This window comes from Diospyros lotus, chromosome 9 (assembly GCF_014633365.1).
Source record: "Diospyros lotus cultivar Yz01 chromosome 9, ASM1463336v1, whole genome shotgun sequence".
Classification (NCBI taxonomy): domain Eukaryota; kingdom Viridiplantae; phylum Streptophyta; class Magnoliopsida; order Ericales; family Ebenaceae; genus Diospyros; species Diospyros lotus.
In genome coordinates, this window is record NC_068346.1 from 30,802,997 (window position 1) to 30,829,465 (window position 26,469).

The 26,469-nt window shown below is 33.4% G+C and overlaps 2 protein-coding genes across 3 annotated transcripts; both read right to left on the minus strand.

The window, feature by feature from the left end:
• Positions 1-10,615: 10,615 nt before the first annotated feature.
• LOC127810664 (leucine aminopeptidase) lies at positions 10,616-15,092 on the minus strand. The gene is made up of 4 exons (XM_052350246.1): positions 13,990-15,092; positions 12,284-12,517; positions 11,870-12,196; positions 10,616-11,126 (listed from the first exon to the last, which is right to left on the minus strand). Exons 1-4 carry the CDS (start codon positions 15,040-15,042, stop codon positions 10,830-10,832), a joined length of 1,911 nt encoding a protein of 636 aa, XP_052206206.1. The 5' UTR covers positions 15,043-15,092; the 3' UTR covers positions 10,616-10,829.
• An 8,453-nt stretch (positions 15,093-23,545) lies between these two features.
• LOC127809454 (50S ribosomal protein L10, chloroplastic) lies at positions 23,546-25,745 on the minus strand. Of its 2 annotated transcripts, none has more exons than XM_052348252.1 (2): positions 24,979-25,745; positions 23,546-23,810 (listed from the first exon to the last, which is right to left on the minus strand). In XM_052348252.1, exon 1 carries the CDS (start codon positions 25,687-25,689, stop codon positions 24,994-24,996), a length of 696 nt encoding a protein of 231 aa, XP_052204212.1. In that variant the 5' UTR covers positions 25,690-25,745; the 3' UTR covers positions 23,546-23,810; positions 24,979-24,993. The 2 variants fall into 2 exon arrangements, with proteins under 2 accessions (XP_052204212.1, XP_052204213.1); XM_052348253.1 differs by having other exon boundaries at positions 23,548-23,780.
• Positions 25,746-26,469: the final 724 nt, after the last annotated feature.

A 26,469-nucleotide genomic window follows, 5' to 3' on the forward strand; every position in this document is an offset into this window, starting at 1 on the left:
AAACAAAATATGAGTGTCAAAATTGGCATGAGCGAGAACATGACGACATGACTGAATTTCACAACTAACTCTTTAAATGAAAATAAGTAAGTTTGAAAGATTATGAAAAATGTTGTTTGAGACACTACGAATAGCTCAAGTAGACAATTTTGAGGTAAGATTTTGAGTGAACAACTTTGAATCAAGGGAAATCATTATTTTAAACAAAATTTTTTAACCACAAATGAAAAGATATCAAAATTAGAAATTTATGAAAAAAACAAAACAAAAATTAGATTGAAGAAAATCGAGGGATAGTGGAAATGCGACGTGATTAATCGACAAGTTGGATGGGTCATTGGATTTCACCAATAAATAGGCTAGGCTGTATTTATTCAATTTCAAGACCAATAAGAAAAGAAAAATAGAAAGAGAGAGATGGGGAGAGAAAATGGAACAACTCCATGGTTTAGGTTGTTGGAAAAGTAGTAATTGGTGTTAGCAATGGCTGGTTTTGGTGATTGAGTGGTCAATCGGTGGTTGTAGTCGACGACGAGGATCCCAATGACATCGGCAATAATAGCAATAAACTCGATTGGCCAAATATCAGTTGACGATGGGAGGCTTGAATGGAGAAAATGGGTGTGCGTGTGAAATTTTAACAAACTTTTGAAGTTTTCCAAATGACACTTTTGCCCAAAAAGTTTTGGGTTATTGCATATAAAACCAGTTATTTTTAGTTTAATATGCACATGATCTTAGATTTTGTTTAAATTGCACCAAAATAGTTATAATTTACAGTTTACATATGAGAGTTTAATTGTTTGACATAAATTATACTCTTATCCTTGAAATTTATGCAAATGTGAAGTTTATGTTTATTACATTAAAATTCAATTTTTGATATGCATGCATATATGGTTGTATCATTGTCTGACTTGACATATAAGCAAAAAGAGAGGGAATATTGTAAAGATTGAGATTTTCACAATGCATATAATGCCACAAAACATTTAATAGCCAAACAAATAACACTATTTCCTTCCAAAACAATTTGTAAAATAGATTTAGTCATGTGAAAAATATATTATCAACCTTCAAAGCACCAAATTAAAACTAAGTATTAGAAAATTTTAACCAAACGAGCAATTTCACCCTTATCAATAAGATCAAATGCAAATACAAGAGATACAAATTCAGGGACGGATTTAAATGTGAGTTGTCCTTAGCTGAAGTCCAGAGCAACCCACAATAAAAATTAAAATTTTAATGTAAATGTTCTGCCCATATCCATTTCAGCCCACCCCACCTTAAATTGTTGGATTCGCTCCTATACAAATCATAAGTAATTTAGATGGATGGAACTAAGAAGTTTAGAGATGGGGAAACAAAATGAGATATTGATGTTTTTCAAAGAAAAGTGAAGCATAGAAACAAATTTAGATTTGTAGTTTATATAAGTAGATGTGTCATAGATATACTATATTAGCATAAATGTTTTATTGGGAACAATGGTAGACTTCGGAACCATTATATACAAGATGAGAATTTATTTCACATGTCATAATTATTAATTTCTATTATTGGCATAATCCTAATCTCGACCTGTGACTAAAAAATTGTCTACACATACAGTATTAGGAATAATATTCAATGTGAAGCGAAGGCAAATAACTTACTATATTTGTCTACAAAAAATATTCTTTTTCAATATCATATATCTATGTTTATCTTTACTTTGAAAATAAAACTTAATTTATTAAGAAATTATTTTGATAAAAATGTAAAAAAGTTAAAATTTCAAAATAAGGCATCATATCTATATTTATCATTCTTCAGAAAATAAAACTTAATTTAGAAAAGAATTTCTAATAAACAATACAAAACAATTAGAGCTGTAAATAAATCATTTAAGCCAATGATCCAATCCAAACTCGATACATAATTAGTTGGGTCGACTCTTAACAAATTCGAATGATTATTGGATCAACCTAATAAGAATTTATTGAGTTTGAGTTAATAACAGGTCAACTTAAAAAAACTTGAAATCAACCAAATAACAAGACATGTTTAAATGGGTCAACATGAAACCCATAATCCAAATTGACCTATTAATTAAAATATCTATTAATTTCCAAAATACTCTTAATAACTTCTTCAATTTTCATTCATTTACTTTCTATTTATATTCATATGTTTTTGTTATTAATATTTTAATTATTTTTTAAGTTGTATCATGGATGATAAATGTACTCTATTTAATTTATACCTTTACTATTTTGGATTGTTCAAAAAAATCATAACGAAACTAATTACTTAACTAGTAATTTGCGGGTTATTTTATTTTATTTTTAATTTTAATATTTTAGCTAATATTTAAATTTAAATATATACTTAAATAGATTAATGGGTCAACTTAATGTATATATGTTAACTTTAACAAGTATTTAATAAGTTAAGCATTCTCAATCTAATAAACTAACAGATCATTAAGTTCCGGTTGAACTTTAACGGATTATGACCCGTTAGTGACTTGATTCAAACCCGATTTATTTACTTATTTTGACACCCTACAAAAAATAAATTTTAATATATGAGATCACAACTATATTTATGTTTATTCCAAAAATAAAACTTAAGTTGGAAAGCAATTTCAAATAAAAAAATATAATTCCAGGAAAAGATACCATATTTACATTTATCTTTATTCAAAAAATAAAATGTAACTTATAAAGGGTCGAGCTAACTTATCTTGATTAATATATATGTCATTGACAAATAAACACACCAAAGCAAGCAGATGGCCCTCCACAACTGTGACAACGTGAATTCCTCATCATGTCCTTTAGCCACCTGATTTCGGAAGCTAACTCCTTAGTTCGAGAATGGAATTGATGGTTCTGTGTCTTTGTTCGTTGAATCTAAAGAAGATTACAAGGGCACCAAAAATGGAAATAGTAAAGGAACTATTATAAGTATATTTTGACTAAGGAATGGTTATTTTTCAGTCAAGGTTTGGACTTAACAAGGCAAAACATTTTGTGCTCATTGTTGTATTTAGGAAAGGAAATGATGTATATAGATAGATAGATAGATAGTTTGAGAAAAGATCTAACATATAGCATTCTGCATCGAGCGATAAGAAGAATTAGAACAACTTATCCTGAGAGATCTACACAAACTTCCCAGGGGGTCACCCATCCTTAAGTTTTCCTAGCTCAAGTACATTTAATCCAGGAGTTCTTTGCTTACATTCAGCTCAAGAGATATCCAGCTAGTGTTATTCATTCCTTACATATCCTCGATATATACTACTACCCTTCTCTGGACTCTTAGGGTATTACATTTTCCTCCCCTTGAGCACATGACGTTCTCGTCATGCGACCTTACAACTGGTTCCAGATCTTCTCCTCTTTAAAGGCTGCCATCCTAGAAGCCTGCCAGGAGCCGCTCCTTATTTAGGCCCTTATGCCCCAGTGCCACTCCCAGCCCTTATCGGATCGTTTTCTCCAAGGGTCGGCTCTGATACCACTTGTAACATCCTGTATCGAGCGATAGGAAGGATCAGAATAACTTATCATGAGGGGCTTAAGCAAACTTTCTAGGAGGTCACCCATATTTGAACTTCCACAACTCAAGCACGCTTAACCCAGGAGTTATTTGCCTGTATTCAACCAAAAAAGTATCCAGCTGGTGTTATTCATTATTTACATATCCTCGATATATACTATTCTTCTTTGAGCTCTTGCGGTATTACATAACATTCTGCATCGAGTGATAGGAAAGACTGAATCAACTTACCTTGATGGGCTTACGCGAACTTCTTAGGGATTATCCATCTTTGAGTTACCCTAACTCATGCATGCTTAACCCGGAAGTTCTTTACCTACATTCAGCTCAAAATATTTCCAGTTGTTATTGTTTTTTTATTACTTATTTTCGATATATATTACTATTTTCTAAACTTTTGGAGTATTACAAAAGATGCACAAAAATAATAAAGAAAAATGTTTCGCCCTTATTTGGCTTGGTTTGTTTTGAAACCAAAACTTAATCTGCATAGGGGATAACCCCAATTTGCTCCCTAGTCCCCGAGTGCGATTTTGTTCACCCCTTTTAACGGGGGTAAACGTAACCCCCGTCAGTAAGGGTTAAAAAAATAACTTATTTTTAAAAAAATAATATTTTATCCTAAAAATTGCAGAAATTAACTATATTTCAAAAAAAAAATTATTTTTAGAACTTAACTAAAAATGTGATAGGATCAAAACTGGATGGATTAGAACTTATAAAAAAATGACAAAACTTACAAAAATAATTGATAGGGTTAAAACTGAGTCAAAACTGGAAAGTAATTGTTTTCAGTAATTAGTTTATTTTAGTGGCTGAAAATAATTTTTTCAGAAAAGTGGCTAAAAACAAATTTTTTTTTAAAACATGATTAATTTTTATAATTTTCAACATAAAAATAAAATATTTTTTTTAAAAATGATTATTTTTTTACCACTGACGGGGGTTACGTTCACTCCCATTAAAGGGGGCGAACAAAATCGGACTCCCCAATCCCTGTTGTAATTTAGGTGTGGATGTATGGTTAACTTATATTTTATAATTTAATATTTTATTTAATATTTTAAGTTACATTTTATTTTAAAAAGCTGTAATGCTGGAATGCTGTAAGGGCAGCAGAATCATGCTGCATCATAATTTAATATTTTATTTTAAAATTAAAACTTAGATTTTATTTTAATATAAATTAATATCTTATTTTAATAGTACACCAAATAAAATAATATTTTAAAAATATAACTAAAAACATAAATGTTAAACATAATATTAATTTAAAACTTTAGAAAATTAGAATTACAATAATTATTGTAAATAACTAAATGTTTATCCATAATTAATAATATTTTAAACAATAACTTATAATATATTTCTAATTTTTAAGAATATTTCATTCTAACTCATAATTTCTAAGAAAAAAAAAGTAAATAAAGTAATTGTGTATTGGATTTATTAATTTTCTTATTTTTTAGTTTTTTAGTTTTTTTTTTCAAATTTTTAAAATTTAAACGGGCCTAGTATGCCCCAAGGGCAAAATGAGCAACGAGCCAAATGGGTGATGACCACTTACCTTAGGCTTGACATGACCCTAACAAATTGGGTTGGGCGACTGACTAGCTTGCTACAATATTGATCAAGCCAAGCTTCAGCACGGGTGGGGCAACCTAACCAATTTGGCAACTCTAGTTAAGATCAAGCTGCAAGCTCGTCCTAAGTGGGATTTAGCTTTTGGGTGGAAGAGGGGTCTTTAATGCAACAATCACTACAATATTGAGGTATCTTTTGTCCTTGTGTTTGCACATTCATGGCACACAATTTAGATCCACACCAAATAACCCTCATTTTCTCGTTATAGTCGCGAGCAGGGGTATTTATGGTGTAGTTTGACCGATGTATGCTCTGTTTAATACATCAAATTATATGTGTAATTTTTTATTATTTTAAATCATACAATCTGATTTAATCTCTATAAATCGCACCAAACCACATCGCATAATATGATAGGATTTGGTGCGATTTTCACAATTTATCTAAGTGGGCTTTCTATTGGGTTTGTTAGATTAACAAATTGGTTCTAAAATTTTTTTGATTGATCATTTTAACAAAGAGCTGGAAGGGGATGATGATAGGTAGAGAGTGTAGGTGGGAGCTAAATAGAAAAAAATGTTTAGGCTTTAGAGTTTTATTTTTTTAATTTTCATATTGTTAGATGATGTTGCATCTTTTTTTATATTAGTTTTGATGATGAAAAACATTTATTGACTTAATTCTTAATTCATGAGTCAAGATTTTTAGTTTTCAACATATATCAATTTCAATATCAAGTATTATTTTGTTCAAATAAAAATCAAGTTCATTCTTATACATATGGAGATTTACAAAAACAAGTATATTATGATTTAAAAGAATCTCCTAAAATGATTTTCAAAATTAGTCTTGAAATCATTGGTCAACATAAAGCTAAAATTATTTTAAGGCAAAAGACCAACTAGAACATATTTTTGAAAATATTTTTTTTTGAATAATTATCTCCTAATATTTCGATAGCTAATATCTATTGGTGTTAAAATTATTTTTAAAGAATTTTTCAACAAATAGAAAGTATATATTTTGGAGGTGGTAAAATCGTAAAATCCTGAATTTATAATAAAACCAAAATTCTACTTTCTTATTATTATGGATTTTGATGTTTTAGATATTTTTATTGAATCCAAATATGGGGTACTTGATTATTTACATTTATGTATTAAAGTAAATGAAAGATAAAATATAAATAAAAAATATTGACATTTACTTAAACTAAACAAATGTAAATATGTTGTAATGTATACATGCTATGAGTTGTGCTTTCAAGTAAAAATTTATCATGTTTCTGTGCATGTTTCGAAATCCCTTTTGAAAAGGTTTTCAATGAATATTTTTCTAAGTGTATATGCTATTTTGAAATATCTATGTAATGCATATGTTTTCAAATCAAGTTTTGGATTATGTTTTGAAACCTGTATATCATGTTTCGAAACCTCTAAAGTATGTTTCGAAACCTTCATTATATGTTTCGAAACCTCTGACATTTTTGTCAGCAGGTCATTTAAAAAATCGAGATGCATATGTGCTGCAATTTTGTATTTATCAAAATCATTTGTTTAATGCTTTCTCTATGCTCTAAGAATTCAAATTCAAATTTGAATTGGAGATTATATGTTTAATCATAGTGGGCATAAGACCTTGTCTCCCACTCAATGTTTCTGTAACTGCAAGTCCAACTGGAAAGGCTGTATATGTTTCAAAACATAAGAAGTATGTTTCAAAATCTAAGTATAAAATTGTGATGTTTCGAAACTTGCATGCTATGTTTCGAAACCTACTTTTCTGTCTTATCTCTAACGACAATAAAACAGCTAGATTTCTATCTCTTGATATAAATAGGAGGTATTTGAAAACAAAAAGAAGACACAACAAAAGAGCACACACTGGAGACACATACACAAGCACAAGTGTACTAAATCCTTCTTGACAAATCTTTCAAAGAAGATCTATTCATTTATTCCTAGATGTGCATTATGGTGTGAAAAATGAGAAGCAAATTGAAATTCGAAGTCTCTTCCTTCTAAGCTCTATAATCCTCAAACCAAGAGGTTTTTGCAGCTATTGGTAAGGCATTTAATTACTATAAATTTATTGGGTTGTAAAGATAAGTTTCAATTACTTTGTTAATGGTGTAAGATTTGAGTTGAATCTAAAAACTCATTATGGAAAAGGTTTAAGTTGAGTCTAAAACTCACTTGTTGTAAGGTTTTAGTTAAGCCCGTAAAAATTCACTTGGTGAAAGGTTTAAGTTGAGTCATAAAAACTCATTATACAAGGTTTTAGGGTGAACCGTGGTAAAATCTGTGTTGATCACTAATGAAAGTGATTGGGATTGAAAAATCCTTCAAGTGGAAAAACTTGAAGGTAGTGGACTAAGTGGGTGCCGAACCACTATATATCTTGTGTGCAGTTAATTTTTTATTTTTGTTTATCCATTATTGCTTGAGATTTCAAAAGAAATGTTTTCAAAAACTAAAACATATTTTTCTTGAGAATCAGCCTATACTTATTCATATAAACATAAATATATATCTTTAATCTCAAACACCTTTGGTATACTCTTACTTATGTAAACCATCTTTGCCAAATATCATTATTTTGATATACAAGTTAAAAGATTTTGAATCAAATAAAATATAAAAGTATATTTCGAAACACACATTCTATATTTCGAAACTTGCTAAACAAAAAAATTTATTTCGAAACATATACTCTATATTTCGAAACATAGTGTTCTGCCATCAATAAGTATTTTAATTATCGAAAAATTTATACGAATCCCAATTCACCCCCTCTTGAAATATATTTGCCATCATTAGAACTAACACTAGACTCTTAATAGTCAAGAAATTCGGTTAAACATCAAAATTATTTTTATCAAACCACAAACTGTATGATTTATAGATTTCTCAAATCATCTCAACCAGTTTCCCCCAAAAAAATCACGTCGCAATGCAGTTAATTTTCACGATTTAGCAATTTTTTTGAACACCCCTAGTTGCAAATTGTATGTAAACACCAAAATCTTATAGTGTTCATTTGGTCTAGACAAGAATCAAACTGATTTTTTGAAATTTTTTAAATTGAAGGCTAGATTGAAGTAGGGAAGGATTAAAGTGGACCAGAGTAATTCGGTTTCATTCAGTCCTATGTTGCATATGTATGTTTTTTTATAAGCAAAACTTGAAATAAATCTATAAAACTCAAATTCTGCTTCAAACTACTCCAAAAATGTTTGAAGCATATTAAAAACAATATTTGGTTGCCAATCTTTAAGACAATTTCATTTAGAAGTGTCATTATTGAGATATAATAATAAATTTATTTGATAAAAAACGTTATTATCTAATCGTTTGACTTTATAAAAAAAAGTTAAAAAATATGAAAAAATTACTCAATAAACATTTTGACACTTAACTTAGACACTAAAAATGACCCTTTCCATAAAAATGACCCCACAACAATCAAAGAGGGGGGCGCCTGGTGGGTTACCCACCTATATCTATTTTTTTATACTTAATATATATATATATATATATTAAACATATAAATATATTCATATATATTTAATTTATTTGACCAATTCACTTGACTAAACACAAAAACGAAAATAAGAAACGTTTTCGATATAAAATAAAGATGAAAAAACAGATACTTTTCAAAAAAAAAAAAAAGAAAATAAACATAAACAGTTTCGAAACAAAAAAACGTTTCGGTACTACCTTGCTTAGGAAAAACTTAAGTCATGAGAATGCATTGCAATAGCAGTCGTAGACACTATGATAGGCATCCCTAAAGGTGCATCAACGACAACCACGGGTGGGTTTGCCACCAACTAGCAAAAGCAAAGAAAGAAACCTCCACGCCCCCCCGTTGTCGGATTGGCATGGCGTTGAATGTCTTCTCAATAGGCCATAAGTCACCAAGTGCTCCTTTTTTATGAGAATAAACAAACAAGCCCACTATATATACGATCAATCCCGATCACTAGTCTTATCAGACCATAAAGACATATTATTATTATTAAGGGTAAAGGAATGCAATCTGAAAAGGAGAGATGGCAGATAAATTGATGGTAAAATATATAATTTAAATTTTATAGTTATAAGTTTTTTTATTTAAATATTCTAAAAAAAATTATTTTACTTAAATTTATAATTTCAAGTTAATTATATTTTTAATTTTTTTTATTATTTCAATTATACATATTAATTATATAATTTTGAATCAATTATTGTCTCGATAAATTTATTAAAAATATAATTAAAATAATAAAAAATAAAAAATATAATTGACTTAAAATTATATAATTTAATATATTTTTAAAATAATAAAATATATAAATACAAAAACTAAAATATATATTTCGAATTAATTAACTAGAGATAGTAGCAAACTGAAAGCCAAGCCGAGGATAATAGGGCTTGGAACCCACTAAAACATCACATCATTATGACTCCTAATGTAATGCACCCAATGAAGTCTACCCCTTTGCATTCTCAATTCTAACTCAAGCCAACGAAAGGGTACTGGAAATCCTTTAAAACTATCAATTCTTTTATCTATTTATTTATTTTTAAATTTCTTTTCTCAACGCATTCCCAATTCTAAGCAACTGTCATTGACTCATTGGCATCATGAAACCTGATATTAACTCTTAAGAGATCAACGCAAGATGATATCTGTTGTCTCTGTGTGTGGATATTAATTTTAAAATCATATTATATGTGTATTATTTTTATATATTTTGAACTATATAAAAGAATATTATGATTAAAATATCCCTCATTTTTATGTACCTTATAAGGGACTTTTTTATCATTAGTATACTTTTATGTAGCCTAAAATATACACAAAAATATACTAATAATATTTTTCTTAATTATAAGAGATCAAAGACAAATTAGGCACAATCCATTCAAATAATAAATCTAAAGTAAAAAAGCCAACTAAAAGGGTATGAGAAATCTTTTCTAATTATCAATTCCTTTATTTATTTATTTATTTTTCGATTTATTTTCTCAATGCAATCCCAATTCTAACTTTAAGTGTCAAAGGGACTTTTAAAGAACCCACAAAGACAATTCTTCTTTGTATGAAGACTTTGAGATCAACCTTTAGTTTAGATTTCCATCAAGCTCGAGTGGGCTACTTTCTTCTGGGTCTGTATCAGAAGGGCTTTTCCTGAAACCACCAAAGACGATTCTTCTTTTTTGCAAGACTTGAGATCCCCCATTAGTTTAGTTTTCTATCAGGTTCGGGAGGGCTACTTTCTTCAAGGTGTGTGTCTACATGTATTACCACTACCAACATTGTGCCTTAATTTACAGTCCAACAGCTACCATTAATGCTATAAAATAAGAAATCCATATTCACAAACCATAACAACTTCAAGCTTGGACTAGGAAATGTCTTTGATGAATAAACAGAAGTGGATAATGAAATCGGCAAGTCAAGCTACCATGCTGCAGCACCATAGAAATATAGAAGACTTCCAGCAAAAAGATTTCCATTGACATAATCTAAAACAAGCCGATAGTGACACAGCATGCATACATTCATCAGAAGCCAGTTAAGTTATTCAAGGCATCGGTCACAATTCATCCTGCATGCCTGTGCATTCAGCAGCAGCAGCAACCAGCCAGCCATTCAGGAATGAGTTAGTTTGCTTTATGCAATTTTTAAGGTATGGTAATTTACAGGTGCTTTGCGAGGATGGACTTGACAACGCCTTGGGCGATCGGGTGATAACATTCTCGAGCTTCTGAGAACACCCTTTTTGCAAAGATCTTCTCTTCTTCCATTCCGCTGCCTTGAACCAATGCTGTATAGAGCGGCCTAAGGTACTTCATCCTCCCAACTTCCTTGAGTGTTTTTTCCACCTCATTGTGGTAATCCCTACACTTGGATGAAATGGCCAGTTGGAGAAATGCCACCTTGACCTCGTAATCTTTTGACTCTGATAGACGATAGCGAGCATCCAGGTCCAATAGCTGCATAACCAATCATGTACAGCACGCCGACTTAGCAAATGTCTAATGTCTTCTTTGGAAGCATGTTATTCAGAAGACATCCGAACTAGAAAAAAAAGTTCCAACCAGCATTGATATTGAACACACAATGCCAGCTTGAATACAAAAGAAGTGATTTCACTGTGTGAGCCCAATAGAAAGGAACAAAAACGGAAGGCATAATCAAGCAAGACTTCTAAACCATGAGTTGTTTACCATTTGATTAAATCACTTGTTTGTAACCCAACTGACAAAAGACATGAAACAGTTAAACATAGAGAAAACATGATAATACAAAAAGACAATCTTCATCCAGAAAAGCCTGCATCAGGTTCCCGAAAAAGAAAAAGAGAGAAAAGAAAAGAAGAAGAAGAAGCAGCCTGCATCATGTAAATTACACTAGGGTTACCACTGTCAGTAATTTCTTTTAGTTTTTCTTCCAACCACATAGGATGATTCGCGAATCAGGAATAAATGTTCAGAAATTTGAAATGCCAAGATGAAAATTTATGATTGCCAACATATGACTTAGCAAACATGAGAATATCTTCCATATATATAAAATGCAAGAAGCATATTGCCAGTCGGGATATAATGAGAGTAAAGGATCCTACAATCAACTCAGGAAATTAAATTAACGTTTATTCAAGCCACATAGATCACAAAAAGCCTAACAACTTGACAAGAATTAGGGATAACTGGTACTGGATCTCAATAAGACTTACCTGTGAAGCCTCAACAGACTTGGGCAGGTTCTCCAAATAAAGTTCCCATTCCTGTCCATGCCAATCGGCAACTTCATCCTCCCTTGGCATTCTACCAAGGTTGAACTCATTTGCTAGTGATACAATCTTTGTATAAATGTCAGAAACTGGCTCCATGGCATCTGGAGGAATACCAGTACCCTCGGTCCATAATGCCAAATCAATTTCATTCTCTATTCCCGGAACATTTGTTTTTAGGAAATTGAGGAACATATCCGTGTCTATAGACTGGAACTTGAAAGTGGCAATATATTTCTTCAGGAATTCATCAAACACAGGCCTTCCAATCTGGGTAGGAATGAATAACAAAAATTCAGTCTGGCCCCTCTCCACTGAGAAGGATCAAAAGTTTAAATTGCAATAAATCCAACATACCTGCCGCTCAATGCGCCATAAGAACTGGAAACCTTTCTCATAGGGAACTTGAGAATACACATCATCTGGATCCACTCCTTCCTGATTTGTTTTGAGCTTTGTGAGCTCCATATTGTCCTTAAATCTCTCCATTTCCTCCACCAAACCTCTCCAACCAATTCCCATATTTAATGCAGCTATGCCTTCCCCTTGCACAACTTCAACTATTCTCCTCTCCGCATATGTAGTGAAGCCCTAAAATCAACAAGACTGTATTAAGAGAGCTGTCTCTAACCATACACGTCAACCATTCTGCATATTCATTTGTGCACATCAAGAACCTTTTGACCTTATTTTTGTTACTTCGTTTAGAAATTCCCCATAACTTGCTATTAAAAAAGCATTTCCAATGAAGCCACCAAATGATCAGGAAGAGCTAAAAACTTTTACATGATGAGCACATTCACAAGACAAAATGATTCACATGGTAAATAGACTGGATCTTGAAGAATGTTGGAGTTTTTAGACAGTTATTTTTGTTCTATGACTCGAAGAATGGTGGGTATTTATGTACTAACATAAGCAAAATATGAGAATAGTTGAGATTAAAATATTATGGTAAATGCATGGCCATAGAAGCAAAGACAAAATAAGAAAATAGGTTATATGTAATAAGGTTGAAATGGCACCTATTGAAGTTAAAATGTGAAAACCAACACTAAAGTGATAAGAATATGTGAGAAAAAGACGGATTGACTTGTGAAATAAGTGAATAAAATGTAGGAAATGTGAAGAGTACGATCAAAGAAAACTTGATAGAAAACTCTTAAACATGAAATAGATATAATAGTTTTAGAAAGGATATGGCAATGGATAGAGATGGCTGAAAGTCTAGAATTCATGCAATTGGCCTCAACTAAAAGCAGGGCCGGCCCAAGGGCTAGTGGGGCCCTAGGCGAAAATATTTTTTTTTTAGGAGGGTGGGGTGGGGGTGGGGGTGGGGGTGGGCAATTCTGTGTGTGTAGGGGGGTTGGTGGGCGGTGGCTTGGGGGGGGGGGGGGGGATTCTGTGTAGGGGGGTTGGTGGGCGGTGGCTTGGGGGGGGGGGGGGATTTTTTGGGGGGCCCCAAATTGTGTGTGTGTGGGGGGGGGGGGGGGGGGGGGCGGGTTTGGGCCCCCCAAGAATTTGGGGGGCCCTAGGCATAGGCCTTAGTGGCCTATGCCTTGGGCCGGCCCTGACTAAAAGGATCAAGGCAAGTGATTGTTCTTGTTGTTAAAAGGCACATAATCAAGTAAAAACTCACTGATGTGATGCAGAGAAATAACTGCAATTCCCAAAAATATATGAATTTCATCATGGAAGGGAAGCCATAAACCTTTCCCATGAAGTAGTCTGCGAAGCATCACAACTTGTGAGATGCCTCTGTTTTTCGCAAGCAATGGCTGTGTCGATGGCTTTATTGCCTAAATGCTATGCAGTCTTAATTCTTTCCAGAAGAAATTCCATAATCACTCAAACTAACACTCTATTGATCCATGAAAGAATACCAAACAAGAAAACAATCCAATTGGTGGCATATTTCTTTTCATTTTGAAATTCCTTTGAAGGTTGAAAAAACATCTTTACCTGATACCACAGGCAACTAAACGGAAAATCATAAAGAAACATAACAACGGATTCATTTCTTCTTCTTTTTTTTTGTCTTTTGAACAATGAATTGCAGATACCTCGTTCAACCAAAAGTGATCATTGGTCTTGTTGGTAATCAAATTCCCAGTCCAGCTATGGGCGAGCTCGTGCGCCACCACCTGCGCGCCGCTTGCATCGCCTTTGATCACCGTCGGTGTCAAGAACACCATCCTCGGATTCTCCATCCCGCCGTAGGGAAAACTCCGCGGAAGAACCAGCAAATCAAACCTCTCCCACTCATAAGGCCCAAACAGCCCCTCCCCAACCCTAATCATCTCCTCCGTCCCGGCGAACTCCCTCGCAGCGGCGTCCAGAACCTCCGGCACCGCCTCCGCGTAAACCCTTGTCCTGGGCCCCACCTCCCGGAATCCAATCTCTCCGACGGCGAATGCGAACAGGTACGGCGGCACCGGCTGGTCCATCACGAACTCCTCCACCACTCTCCCCTCGCCGCACCAGAGAGAATCCTCACACACCCCCGCCGCCTCTCCGGCGGCCGGCGGGCGCCGCTCCACCTGCCGCGCTGCCATCACGGCAGAGAGCCTCGCCGGAAAATTCAACCTCGCCGAGTAACGGATTCTCGCGGCGGGGGTATCCTGGCAGGGGAAGATGGAGCGGGCGTGAATGGCTTGGCATTGGGTGTAAACGAAGGGGTTGGTCTTTTTGAACGTCTGCGGCGGCAAGAGCCACTGGAGGGCGGAGCTGGAGGGGGAGGTGGAGAAAATCACGGTGAAACGGGAGTGGTTGGAGAGAGAGACGGTTAAGGATTGGCCCTTGATGGGGTCGGGAGAGGAAAGGGAAAAGGGGAGGGGGTTTTTGGTGTGGGGTTCAAAGACGGCGGAGATGGAGAGGGATCGGGCGTCGAGGAGGAAGGGGCCAGAGTGGGGGCGGGGGAGGGAGAGGGCAGCCGCGCCGAGGATGGTAGAGGAGGAGAAGTCGAAGAAGAAGGAGAGGGAGATGTGAGTGGCGAGAGGGTGAGAAGAGTCGGTGAAGGAGTGGGGGTCGATGGGTGCCATTGTTGCTGCTTGGAGCTCTGCAAATGTTAGGGTTTTGGTTTTACAGTGATAAGTTCTGCTTCCGCCGGCCAACATTTAATGACAGCGAAGAAGAAGGCAAAGTCGCTGACAAACGGTTCGGAACCCACCCGGGCCAAGGATCAGACGGGTCGAATCGGAATTTACTTCTCTTTACTAAATTTAAAGGTAAATTACTAAAATTAGTAAACATTTACTTTATTTTTAAATTTAAGTTTAAATTTTAATTTATCAACCAAAATATTCCACTTTTCATTTCACTTCACTTCAATTATAAACCATTGTCAGAGTTTGTCAATTTTCGAGATATCACAAAATAACATGAAATTTTAAAAATAATAAGTTATCACATAAGTTGTATAAAAATAAAAATAAAATAAAAAAACGAATATGATAGGTTGTCAAGTCATCCCTATATCAATGTCTTTACTTCTTTCTAGTAAAAACTTCTTGTATAGGTTAAGTTAATTAAAGATGGGATAAATTTATAATTTTAACTTCACAACTACTTAAATAATGGGATTCCACCACCTTTTGACTTGAGGTACTTGGATTATTTGAGATGGACAAAATCACAAATTTGAGTTTGTCCATGTGATGAGAAGAAGAACATGAAGATACAGTGAAAAAGGCATACATTTTAGTTAAAAAATAATTAAAATTTATTAATTTCAAAAAAGTTCAGCAAAAAATAGGTAGGGCTCGACGAAAAGCAATGTCTACTCTAAAAAGGTCATCCGAATGGGTTTTGTAAAAATGTGGCTCTAGAGAAAGTCTTTAGGTGTTTGAAGTCGCAAAAAGTTATATTCCATGGGAATTGGGAAGAGGGTCTTCAAGAAAGATTAAGGTCTTCCGATTTGCAAGATAAAAGATAGTCAAAAGGTATGTAGGGATATCTTCTACGTGAGCTTTTTGATGTCTAAGTCAAATATAATCATAGTGCTGAAGTGATTATGTAAATGTAGTGCAATATGAATGGTGCTTTCGAAAAAGTAGAGACTCTTCGAAAAATGTATACGCATAAGAGTCGGTGAGAGTTTTCGAATTCGCAAGAAGATGAAAGGTCAATAGGTATTTATACTTCTCGAAGGATTTGGACACATGGCAGGGTGGGATCCGTGGGGCACATACGAGAGGGCACGTGGCAAAAACCTTCGGATTAGGGTGCCCAACTATCCTTCGATTAGGATAAGGAAGGACCTTGGGCCAAGCTTTGGAGGAAGCTATCCCCCTTAAAACGTCTTCAGAAGACCACATTGGCATTCAAAACTAGTCCCTAAAGCTAATCCCTTTGAAAAGTTACTCAAGTCTTCAAGGAACAAGCCCTCGAAGACCTTTTTGGGATAAGGCACTTTTCCGAGCCCGACTAACTTCTTTGGGGAAATTCCCCCAGAGGCTCACTTGAGGAAACCTTGCGAAATATATGTTACAACAACATGCGTTTATGATCAACAATATTTGTATTCATACTCTCACTCCAATCTAAAGTTATCTCTCAATTTTTAAGTACCATAGTCAAAATCCTTATATTTTTATTCATCTCGATTAAAAGCCTTTATCCCTCTACTTTTCTCTTGACCAACTTCCAATGTGACCCTAAAACCTAAAAAAATTGTTTTTCCCATTAAGTTTGGGTTTAATTACAAACTTAATTTTGAAACTCTAAATCACTAGTGATAACACTGACCGTTATCAATCCTTAGTCACTCCTCTCTTTCTCTTTTTTGTCACCTTATCACTTAATCAAATATTCTTAGTGTCGCATGAGATTGCTAACAACATAAATTAATTAAGGATAATGATATTTTTATAATTATATTATTAAAAAATAAAAAAATATAAAATTAAACTTTCAATATTTTTAAAATAATTTATTCCATTCTTTTTTGTTTAATAATTCTTCTTTATAAACGGTGTGGAGGGACAAGGGCATTGATGCTTTGCTATGAGAATAAAAGGAAAAGTGTAAGGGTTAAGCTGTTATTGTTCTTTTCTATTTTATTATTTTTTACGAAAATAGGTAAACACGTGTCAATCACAAAGTCAGTCTTTATGTCTTGATTTAATTTGAAATGTGTCGATGTTCAGAAATGGTCGGTCGAGATTCATCGGCCCGTACTGATTCAACAATCACAAATACGAGAGGAAGAAGACAATAACACCATTAACAAGCAATACATAAAGATTTTTTTACGTGGTTTGATCGAAATGATGCCTAATCTACCACTGTCCTCTGATTAATTTGGTAGAGTAACAGTATATATTTTTTATTATGTCTGTACAATTAGCTCTGACCCCTATTTATAGTGCGAGATATCAACAATTTATACAAAGTTAAAAGTGGTGGGGTCACCTCGTAAGAGACAAAGTGCCCTTATTATCTCCATAAAACATGGAGTAAAAGTTTCACACCATGTGGGGTATGACTTTTCATGGATAATGATAGATAGATATCAGATCCGATTATTCTGTTTCGTAATCTCATTCGCGAGCTGATTGGGTTAACCCGCGAGCTAGAGTCATTGCTAGGAGCTCGCTTGTTATCGTGATCAGAGCTCGTGCTTTAACAACTATGCGACCTCGCAGAGATGGCTTCAACCTTGAGCCCATTGGACTTCGAGAAGATGGGCCTTATCATCGGACCATTCCCAACCCGTAGCAGTTCGTATAATAGCCCAAGACGGTTCGAAAAATGCTCGTAACAGAATCTTTATACAAAACTGTTACTTAAACACTTAATTTTAAAATTTAATGTGATATTTATATATTAATATATTATATTATGTATCATATTAATATAAATATATAATATATCAATGCAAAATATCATCTCCAGTGTCAAAATTAAATATCTAAATAATATTTTTTATTTATATATTAAATAGAGATGATAATTTTTTCTCAATTTAATTCAATTTTAGGACTATTTTTAAACTCGGGACAGCAAATAAAGTAGAGTTAGGTTATTGCGAATAATTTATATATGTAATTTATGTATATTTTAGAAGAGTAATGCTAATTATTGTTTTAAAAATAGTGATAAGATATAATAAATTTTATATTTAAATAAATGTATTTACTACACCTTATTTTCACCTACAAAACATTTTTATTGATTTATAAAATGTTATAAATTATGATGCAATTAATAGGAGTAACATCAGTTCATTAAATTGTTTGCGATGAAATTAGGAGCTAAATTTATTTCTTTTAATTTAAGATTGAGATTGAGCCTTAACCGACTTGAATTTAGTTGACTTCAATAATTCACTTTTATTTTGTGAATTAGTTGATTCTGAATTTAATTTTATGAACTAACAAGGGTTGAAGGTTCAATCATCACATAATTCACGAGTTGCTCATACTTACATAGTTTTCATATTCGAGATTGTTTTGGAAGCCTCCAACCTTGAACATGTCTCAAGTATCCTTAGCAATAAAAAAAAAAAAAAAAAAAAGGAGAATTTTGGTCGTCTCAAGACATAATACAAGTGGTAAAATTTCTAAATTTCATTAAGAATGGCAGGAATCAACTCTTGATGGAGATAAGAATACCTCATTTAATGGAGACTAATTGTGTGTCCGCTTGAAAATATATAGAAGTTTGCGACTGCATTAGATTTACTTAATTAGAGGGAAGTTTAGTCTCCTTTTAGAACTAGATGGGCGAAACTTAGACACCTGAACCATAAAAAAAGAAAAAAAGAAAAAAAAGAGAGAATGGGACCCCACGGGCGTAAAGCACTTGAAGTTTTACATAAGTATTATGATTCGAATTAATGTGACGACTTGAAAGACATAATTATTGTTAAAATATAATATTTAGCTGAAAGACAATAATAAAGTAAAAGACAAGTTCCATATAAATTGTATTGAATATTATATATAGACTATGTTCGCACATCAATGTATCTAAAAGTGGATCAAAAGGGAAGATCATCATCTTTGAAAATTGATCGGGCAAAACTCGAACATCCCAAATAAAAAAAAAAAGAATAAAGTCTTATCCTTTATATTTTTTGACACTCAAATTAATCACCATACTAAAAAATAATACAATAGTGATACAATAGGAATGTAATAAATTACGTACCTCACCGGTTGAACACTATAATTTTATATAGATAATTCATGCTGAAGGAGTAGTGTAGATAAAGTCACCCGCCCAGGCTTCAATGCACGGTGAAGGGCCCGGCAAGCTTTTTTGGGGCCCACTTTATCTCTAATAATTTTTGAAAATAATAAAATATGAAATAAAATAAAAAATAAAAAGTGCACTATAGCAGTGATGCACTCAATCCCATTAGTCTACGTGACTTATTAAATATATAGAAAGAATCAATATTTTTCTATTTTTTATGATCAATCTTATGTACGATATAATATTAAATAAGCATATATGCTTTGCTTTCTTCCTAATCAACCTTGCCTCAATCTTCACTTTGGGATCTATTTATTCGCCAAATCCATATTTTTAGTTTTGTACTTTTATGATTTTTTATGTAATTATTTTTTTATTATATTTTTTTATTACATTTTTAAATTTAATTTTTAAATCAATTTAACTCTTATATTTTATTTTTTTTTAGTATGACAAGTCAAATATTTCATTATTTCAATTATATCTTTAAATCTACATTTTTAAGTCAATTTAATTGATATAATTTTATTTATAAAAAAAATAAAAAAATAAAATAAATATCATATATTTTAATTACATCTTTAAATTTATATTTTTAAGTCAATTTAATTGATATAATTTTATTTGTAAAAAAATAAAATAAATATCATATTCTGTTTATGTCAAATTATAAGAGTTAAATAAATTTAAATATACAAGTCTAATAGTGTAATCGAAATAATAAAAAATTTAAATTGTTACACGAAAAAAATTAAAATACAACAATTAAATTGACTTGAAAATACAGATTCAGAGATGTAATCGAAACAATAAAAAATTTAGTGACTAAAAAAAAATATATATATATAATAAAAAAATATAGATTTAACCTCTGTTTATTCAATGTCTTAATTAAGTACTTAAATTTTTTAAAATTATTTCAATTTAATACTTATCGTTAACTAACTATTAGTCGCCTTTAGTCAAGTCAATAATTGATTCACAATTGACATAAAATTCGTTTTTTTTGTAAAAAAAAAAAAAAAATGTTTAGGTATCACATTGACAAAATATTTTTTATTTATATAAAAATTTGAATTATTCGACATTAAATTTTTATTAAATTATTTTATCTTACTTCTTTTTTCACAATAAAGTATCGGAACATGTTAAAGTTTATATTACAAAACTATAAAGTTAAACCTAAATCTATGAGTGTACAAACTACATAGACTAGACAATTTGTGTACTTTAGACACTTCGACAGATTGAGTCCAAACTTGAATCCGATATGGTATTAAAAATAGAGATTCTCTAATGTATTAAGCCAATATCAAATTTGTGTGTTCATGTATTTGTGTGTGTACTCCCACTGAGCATGTGTATGTATGTATGTGAATGTGTGCATATATATATATATATATATATATAGGGATAGATTCAGAGATTGAGGCTTCAAATTGAAGCCTGTGCTGGCTCTCCCCGGCTCTGCCCTTCGATGGAATAATAAGGGCAATGAACTTATTTGACCATTGATTCTGCATATATATACATACATAAGGGCTGAGGCTGAAGCCCGTGCTGGCCTCCCCCCTCCCAATTCGCCCGCGTATATATATATATATATATATACATGTATATGTATGTGTGTGCATGTATATGTACATGTCAATGTATGTATTGTGTATGTAATTATATACACATTGCATATGTGTGTATGTATATGTTTGTGTTGTGTTATTTGTATTAAATTAGATTAAATGTAAACAAGTTTATTTATATTTGCTGTATGTTTCTCTTTCTGTTTAGCGTTAGAATTAAATATCTCTTTAAGAAGGTTTGTTTCTAGAAGGGGTAGCTGGCCAAATCAGTTGGGTAGTTAGTTAAAATCTTGTAACCCATGCCCCTATATTGTATAAATAGGGGTCATGGGATAGGAAATAAGGCAGAGAAAGTTTAGCGCACCTATTATCGGAAATGTTAGGTTGCGTTATCTTTGTTTTTCAATTTTTAATTTTGAGTTTTGAATTTATTTTTAATTTTCTATTTTGATAGTTTGTTTTTAAAAAATTGAAAACGTGTTCTCTTTGTCATTTTAAAAACTATTTCTCAAAACAGAAAATTAGAAAACGCGTTCTCTTTAAAATTTTGAAAATAAATTTTTAATGATATTTTATTCAATAAATTTGATTATTTTGTAAATTAGAAATATTTAATGTTAATATATTATTAAAAATATATATACATTCTAAAATTAATGAATTTTGTAATATTTTTTCTCATTATAATAATAAAATATGAATAAATAAATAAATAAATAAATGTATTTTGAGTTTAGAGTTTGTTTTAAATGAAAACACTCAAAACAACTTTTTGTTGATTTGAGTTTTCTTTATAATTTTTTTTTGTTTTAAAAAATATATTTTTAAAAATAATAAAGAGAACGCGTTTTTATTATTTTAAAAAATTAAAAAATAAAAATGACTTAAAAACAGCAAAGAGAACGCAACCTTAATTTCTAATTTTTTGTCTTGTATGTGAGATTGACTGCGAGAGGTAGAGAGTGGCTAGTTTATAGCTTGTATTCTCTAAGATCCTTATAGCTTTCACTGTATATGGGCAGGAGGGGATTCAGTTCTCATTGTAATCATCCCATGGATGTTTCAAGATAGTGGATTAGATTGGTGTCTCGTAGTCTGGATATAGATCTTGTTTTCAAGACCAAACCAGAATAATTCTTGTGTGTTCTTGATGTGTATATCTCTGTTTGTGTTTCTCCTATATGTGTTTTCATTATCGATATGTTTTTGAGTTGATAGTAAACTAGTTAAGTTGAGAGAATCGATAGAGTGTTGTGCGTTACTCTAAGAGTTTGCGTATATATATGTATTATATATGCATATTCATATACATACTATATATGTATGCATTTATATATAAATAAACATGTCTGTAAAAAAACAGTTTGTGCCCAATCAAACTGACCTCAACTAATTCACATAATGTGTGATTTACTCTGCCATGCATGTTGCATGCCTTGGCTGTAAAAAACAACAATAATAAGCCTTTATCCCACTTAATGCCGTCGCTTACATAAAGTCTAACCATCCACTGTAGCCGTAGTAATCTATTTATTCTATGAGATTGGTTATTTTCAATTTCAACTGTATTTATTTATTTTTGTAATTTGAGCTAAAAAAATGTTTTAAATGCCCATAACAACTCTTTGTTTTTATACAATTTATTAAGAGACATTTAAAACATTTCACAGCTTGGACTTTAGAAAAAAAAAAAAAAATGCTATTGATACCCCTTGAGCTACACAATGCAAAATGATAAAAATACCCTTCATCTAAAGTAGTAAAGTGCATGACTAAAATACCCCTCAGTTAAGGGAGATCAGGCGGCGCAAGACAGTGAGGCGAGACAATGAGACACAAGGAATATTTTTTAACATTTTACATGTATTATGTAGTCTAAGGTATAATTCAAGAGATACTAATAACATAGTCCGGAAAACAGTTGCAGTCCAGACCAAAAGTAGTTTTATTCTTATCCTATTATTAAGCAAACACAATTTGGCAGTACCTCTAGGTGAAGCCTTTTTAATTTTTCTAAAATACCCTTTTATCTAATGTAACTTAAGTTTTGAAAAAAATAAGTGTGTTAACAAGATTTGAACTCATAAACTCCAATTATAACTAATTAAACTATACTGTAAGTATCAAGCTTGTTGAATGGATCTTTATTTAGAATATTTTATTTTTGACATTTGAGTGCATATCACAGACTACTCCGCTAGTAACCTACTAGGAAAACCAAAGTGGATTGGGTAGGCCAAAACTTCAATTTCACCATTACTAATTAAAATTCTATCCTTGTCCTACTACTAGCACTAGAACATGAGAAAATGACCACTTTCTATAAAACCAGAACAAAAATCACTGCTCAATACCACCAGACCAGCAAGTTATTTTATTTTTTATTTGGGCTTATTATCAAGTAGCCGACTCCATGTAGTGGGATAGATGCATCGTGTTTTGTATTTTTGCTACCATTGAACATATGAGAAGAAGACCAATAAACATTTGGTCCTATGAGAAGAGTGAAAAAAATGGAGGAAATTTGTATAAAAAAAGATAAGAAAAACACCAAATAAAATTTGGCGGTGAACTCTACAACATGACATAAGATATTATGACTATATAACAACATAACAGAAAGGAAAAAGGACCAAGCAAACTATCACATAACAGATCAATAGGTCTCATGCCTCTAAGACAGCATTTCAGGTGAAAAATATCTCATGCAAGTTTACACTTCTATATAAACATCCACAACTTTAATGTCAAACAGATGAAAGCAGCAGCAAACTACCCCATAATCATAGTCATAAAGGGTCTTAAACTGATGAATTGAACCCAAAACTGGTGGCACGGAATAAACTCCATTTCCTTTCATGAAGAAGACCAAGCATTCACCCTTTAAAACATAATTTCAAGCAACCATATCTCTAAGCTAAGGATGTCGAAGAGTAGACTAATCAGACATAACAGAATAATCAACATAAATCTTAACCAGACGGTGAATCTGCAAAGATGACTCTTATTCCATTTCCTCAATCCATCACAATTGGTAAAAAGCCGGTAGACAATATGCCTTTCACCTGTAGAATCTGCTCTACCACCCATCATGTATTAAAAGCCTCGAAAAGAACCAATGAAAGGTTAAAATAAAGACGGTGTAAATCAAAGCCCAGAATTCCATAAACTACAACCTGGAAAGGAGACTGAGGGTTCAGATGGTTGAGTGTAAGGAACACATGATACATGCGATTTGTTTCCTGTATACATTCACTGGGGTGGTTGCTAGGGGGCAAAGGCACAAAAGCATATGGGTTATCATGTACAGATTCTTTGTCCAAATCCAAGAACATGAGAAAATTAACTCTTACTATAGAACAAGTAATAAGAATCACTACTTAAAAACACCAGCAAGTTGGATTGATATTTTTTCCTTTTTCCCTGCAAGCAAGTGGGATTTCTAAAATTCTCATGTTTGATCCATTTGGTCACATGCATTTAACATAAATTTCTAGGTGAAAAATATTGCGTGCAAGGTTACTCTTCCATCACATATCCACAACTTTAATGTTGAAAAACAGATGAAAGCAGCAAAGCATTCCATAATCATAGTCATAAAGCATTTCAAGCCACTAAATTGAACCCAAAACTGGAGGTGCAGCATAAACTGCATTTCTTCTTCGATGAAGAAGCTCAGGCATTTGCTATTGAAAAAAGTAATTCCAATGAACCATATCTCTAAGCCAAGGGTATAGAAGACTGTCAAACTTAACAGAGTAATCAACTTAAATCTTAACCAGACAATGAACTGTTATGTTCTATTATCTATTATTGCAACTCCATTTCCCGTGAATGGTGCCTTAATTCTTACAACCGACAAACTGAGATCATTCCAAACAATCACAAAACAAAATGGCGGAAATTGTTTACCACCTGTTCGGTTTCCCAAAGAGTCTGAATTAACCAATTTCAGACTGCCTGAGTTATGAATTTTATAATTCATCCATTTGGCTGTACAAATGAAGCAACCCTTTTCAAAAAACTAAACCAGATTCAAAGAAGGAAACAGACACATATCCAAGTAATCAATAGATTGGGCAATTGGCAACCTATTCTGCTCCGAGCTTACAAAAATCTTGAATTAACTTATCAGAAATTAACAAATTTCATATTAATTTGGCATTAATTACCAACCAAGAACAGGGTCAGTTATACAGAATTCTACAACAACTATACCCCTCAACGTCAATTCAATCAAAATCAAACACAGGAAACCAATATTACACTTACAGCATATAGCATATGCTATTGGCTCTCCTCGAGCTTCTTCACATAGGCCTTGAGCAGCAGCACCAAGTCCCTCGCCGGAGCCTGCAAAGTCCCCACCACGGCGGCGGCGGGGCGCTGCAGCGACCCGAGAAGCTGCGCGTAAACCTCCGCCCTCGTCGGCAGCGATTCCAGCGCCTTGACCTCCTCCGACGGGTAGAACTTGCCCTCGAACACCGCGCCGGCGAAGTCATTGCCCTCCAGCTTCCGCTCCTTCTGGAAGCTCCGGTAGGGCTTGATGGCGGCCGGGATCTCCTCACTGTGCACGAACAGCCAGGCGTTCATGCCCTTCATGCAGGGCTTGAGGACCTCCCATTCAGTGCCCTCGATCGCCTTGTAGACCAGAGTGTTCTTGGCCACGATGAGCTTCGAGGTCTCCGGGAGCAATTTCCGGAGGTCTTGGAATTGTTTCACGGTGAAGCCTTGGTATTTGATTCCGGCAAGGAGGTGGCAGTCGACGAGCTGCTGCTTGACCGTTTCGACAGTCTCCTCCTTCTTGTTTCGGCTTATGGCGGCCTGAATTGAGGGGCGGCGGCGGAGAGGGGGAGAGGGGGAATGGAGATTGCAGGAGAGTGGGTTTTTGAAATGGGATTTGAGGGAGAGGGTTTGTAAGGCCGATGAGGGCGGCGACGGCGGCGGTTTGCAAGAGGGGAAGATGAAGAGCGTAGCTTCCATTCTTGGTGTGGGGGAGCGGAGCGGACTGCTCTGGTTTGGTGCTGTATCATCTTCTTACCTTATCTCTTTATTTTGTAAACATGCCGATTGGAAACGATGTCGTTTTGGTACTCTAAATGTATTCCGCTGCTCCAGCGGTTTGTTAGTAGTAAGGTCCTTTCTCATTATTAACAAAGTATGAGTTGTGGCATAGTCCTTTAGTAGAGTTCTCCCAAACTAGCCAACGCACATTTGTCATCCCAGAGCAAGTGATTTGCTTCGGAGAAAGTCCTCCTCAGGTCAGAGTCCATCTTTTCTGGGAAAGTCCCTCGACGCTCATTATTTATTCGAGACCAGTTTCTCAAATTTGCATAATTTTTCCTTGGTCGAGCTTTCCTCTTGAGAGAAATCGAGGGAGATACGTCCTCTTCCTACATTACTCTGCATTGTCCCGTTGCAATGCAACTTGCCTATTCTAAACCCACATCCTTCTGGGAGTCCTTTCCCAGATGAAGGAGGGAGGGTTTCCCTTAAATGTCTTTTTGAGTTCAATCTCGGGACAACACATTGAACGAGAGAGATGCACTGCCCCTTCTCGGAAAGGAACGCTGCACTATCGCACACGCATAGCCCCAAACTCTTCAATTTTGGGGAGAAGATACAACGAGACAAGAGAAGGACTAAGTAAAAAAAAAAAAAAAAAAGTTCAAATAAGCAAAGCACACCTAGGTCTAGCAATAATCCTAGAGTGACACCCTTTCCTTTTTGCTTCTCCCTTGCCAGGGGTGGAGCTAGGAAAAT